Below are 1,466 nucleotides of genomic sequence, written 5' to 3'. Positions count from 1 at the left end.
GTTAGCAGAGCCCCTGGCACCTTACCCCACACACCATCCTGCCGCTGTCCTTCAGAGCTCCCTCGGCCCCTCTGGGTGCGTCTGGAAAGCTCTCAGTCTGATACTGTGTCGACGAAGGCTTTGCCCCTGAGGGGACAGTGTGGAGAGGTGGGAGCCTTCGTTTCCCTCCTCCGTGTTAAAGGAGCTCACTTAGCAGTCCTCGTGCCTTCGCGGGAGACATCGGTCTCGCCCTGCCGCTCCTGGGGTCTCGGGCGGCTAGGGCGGTCCCTTCACTACCGAGCTTGGCCTCACACACGTACCTCCACCCCCTTCGGAGCCCGCCGATGCTTGGCAGGTGGGAGGACAGGGCAGGACGGCTTGAGAGCGTGACCCATGTGCCTGTGTTTTCTCGAGGTTGCTGCGAGAAAGCCGTGTCACAGCGGTTTGAAGTGGAAGGGGACACTTCAACGGTAGGCCAGCAAAGGCATGAACGATGCGGCCGTGTCATTTCAGATACCGCCTGACCAAGATCGCCGTGGACACGGCGGCCGGGCCATACCAGAACCACACCGTGGTTTTCCTGGGATCCGAGAAAGGCATCGTCTTGAAGTTCTTGGCCAGGCTAGGAAGCGGCGGCGTCCTCAATGACAGCGTTTTCCTGGAGGAGATGAGCGTGTACAACCCTGAGAAGTGAGTGGGGTGTCCATGCCCTCCGGGGCCGTGTGCTAGTGCAGCCCTTCCCTTCGGAGGTCACGGCAGACCAGGCGTGCTTTTGTTTGCTTTGTTTTGGTTTTGCATTGATGGATTATTTTTCTGTTTGTGGAATCTTTTAACACATACAAAGCATCATTTTCTCCTTGCCAATAGTGTGTGTGTGCATATGTGTACACGTGATTATGTGTATGTGTGCTTCTGTGTACATGCGCACTAACGTGTATGTGTGATTATGTGCGTGTGTGCATGCTCGTGTGTACATGTGCATGCTCGTGTGTATGCGAATGTACATGTGTGTTTATGTGTACCCATGTGTGCATGTGTGTGAGGATCTGTTCACCGTCGGTCTGACAGGATTACGAGATCGGGGTGGTGCCCGGCCGCCCCTCCAGGTGCAGCTACGATGGAGTGGAGGACAAGAGGATCGTGGGCATGCAGCTGGACAGAGCGAGCAGCTCTCTGTACGTCGCCTTCTCTACCTGCGTGGTAAAGGTGCCCCTCGGCCGCTGCGAGAGACACGGGAGGTGTAAAAAGTATGTATGCCGCCTCAGTGGCAGCCGGGAAGTCCTCAGGGGTTAGAAGAGGCCCAGGGAGCTCACGGTCGTCCTCTTCCTGCAGAACCTGCATCGCTTCCAGAGACCCGTATTGTGGGTGGGCAAAGGACGGAGGTGCCTGCGCTCGCCTGGCTCCCGGCAGCAGGTGAGGAGCGCGAGGTTGGGAGCGGGCAGGGTGCCCTTTGTTAGTGTGCTTTCTAGACATAGGCCCGCTGCGCC

At 57.8% G+C, this 1,466-nt stretch overlaps 1 protein-coding gene across 3 annotated transcripts in view; it reads left to right on the top strand.

Moving 5' to 3' along the window:
- Window positions 1–1,466, top strand: part of SEMA6A (semaphorin 6A) — a 75,502-nt gene that overhangs the window by 29,978 nt on the left and 44,058 nt on the right. For all 3 annotated transcript variants that reach the window (XM_027775666.1, XM_014591528.2, XM_027775665.1), the window contains exons 13-14: window positions 1,086–1,226; window positions 1,312–1,392. In XM_027775666.1, coding sequence (XP_027631467.1) covers window positions 1,086–1,226; window positions 1,312–1,392 — 222 coding nt within the window. The remainder of the gene's footprint in view (window positions 1–1,085; window positions 1,227–1,311; window positions 1,393–1,466) is intronic.

This window comes from Tupaia chinensis, unplaced genomic scaffold (genome assembly GCF_000334495.1).
Source record: "Tupaia chinensis unplaced genomic scaffold, TupChi_1.0 Scaffold000591_1, whole genome shotgun sequence".
Lineage (NCBI taxonomy): Eukaryota > Metazoa > Chordata > Mammalia > Scandentia > Tupaiidae > Tupaia > Tupaia belangeri.
The sequence above is the reverse complement of the archived record's forward strand: the minus strand, read 5'-3'. Positions and strand labels throughout refer to the sequence as shown.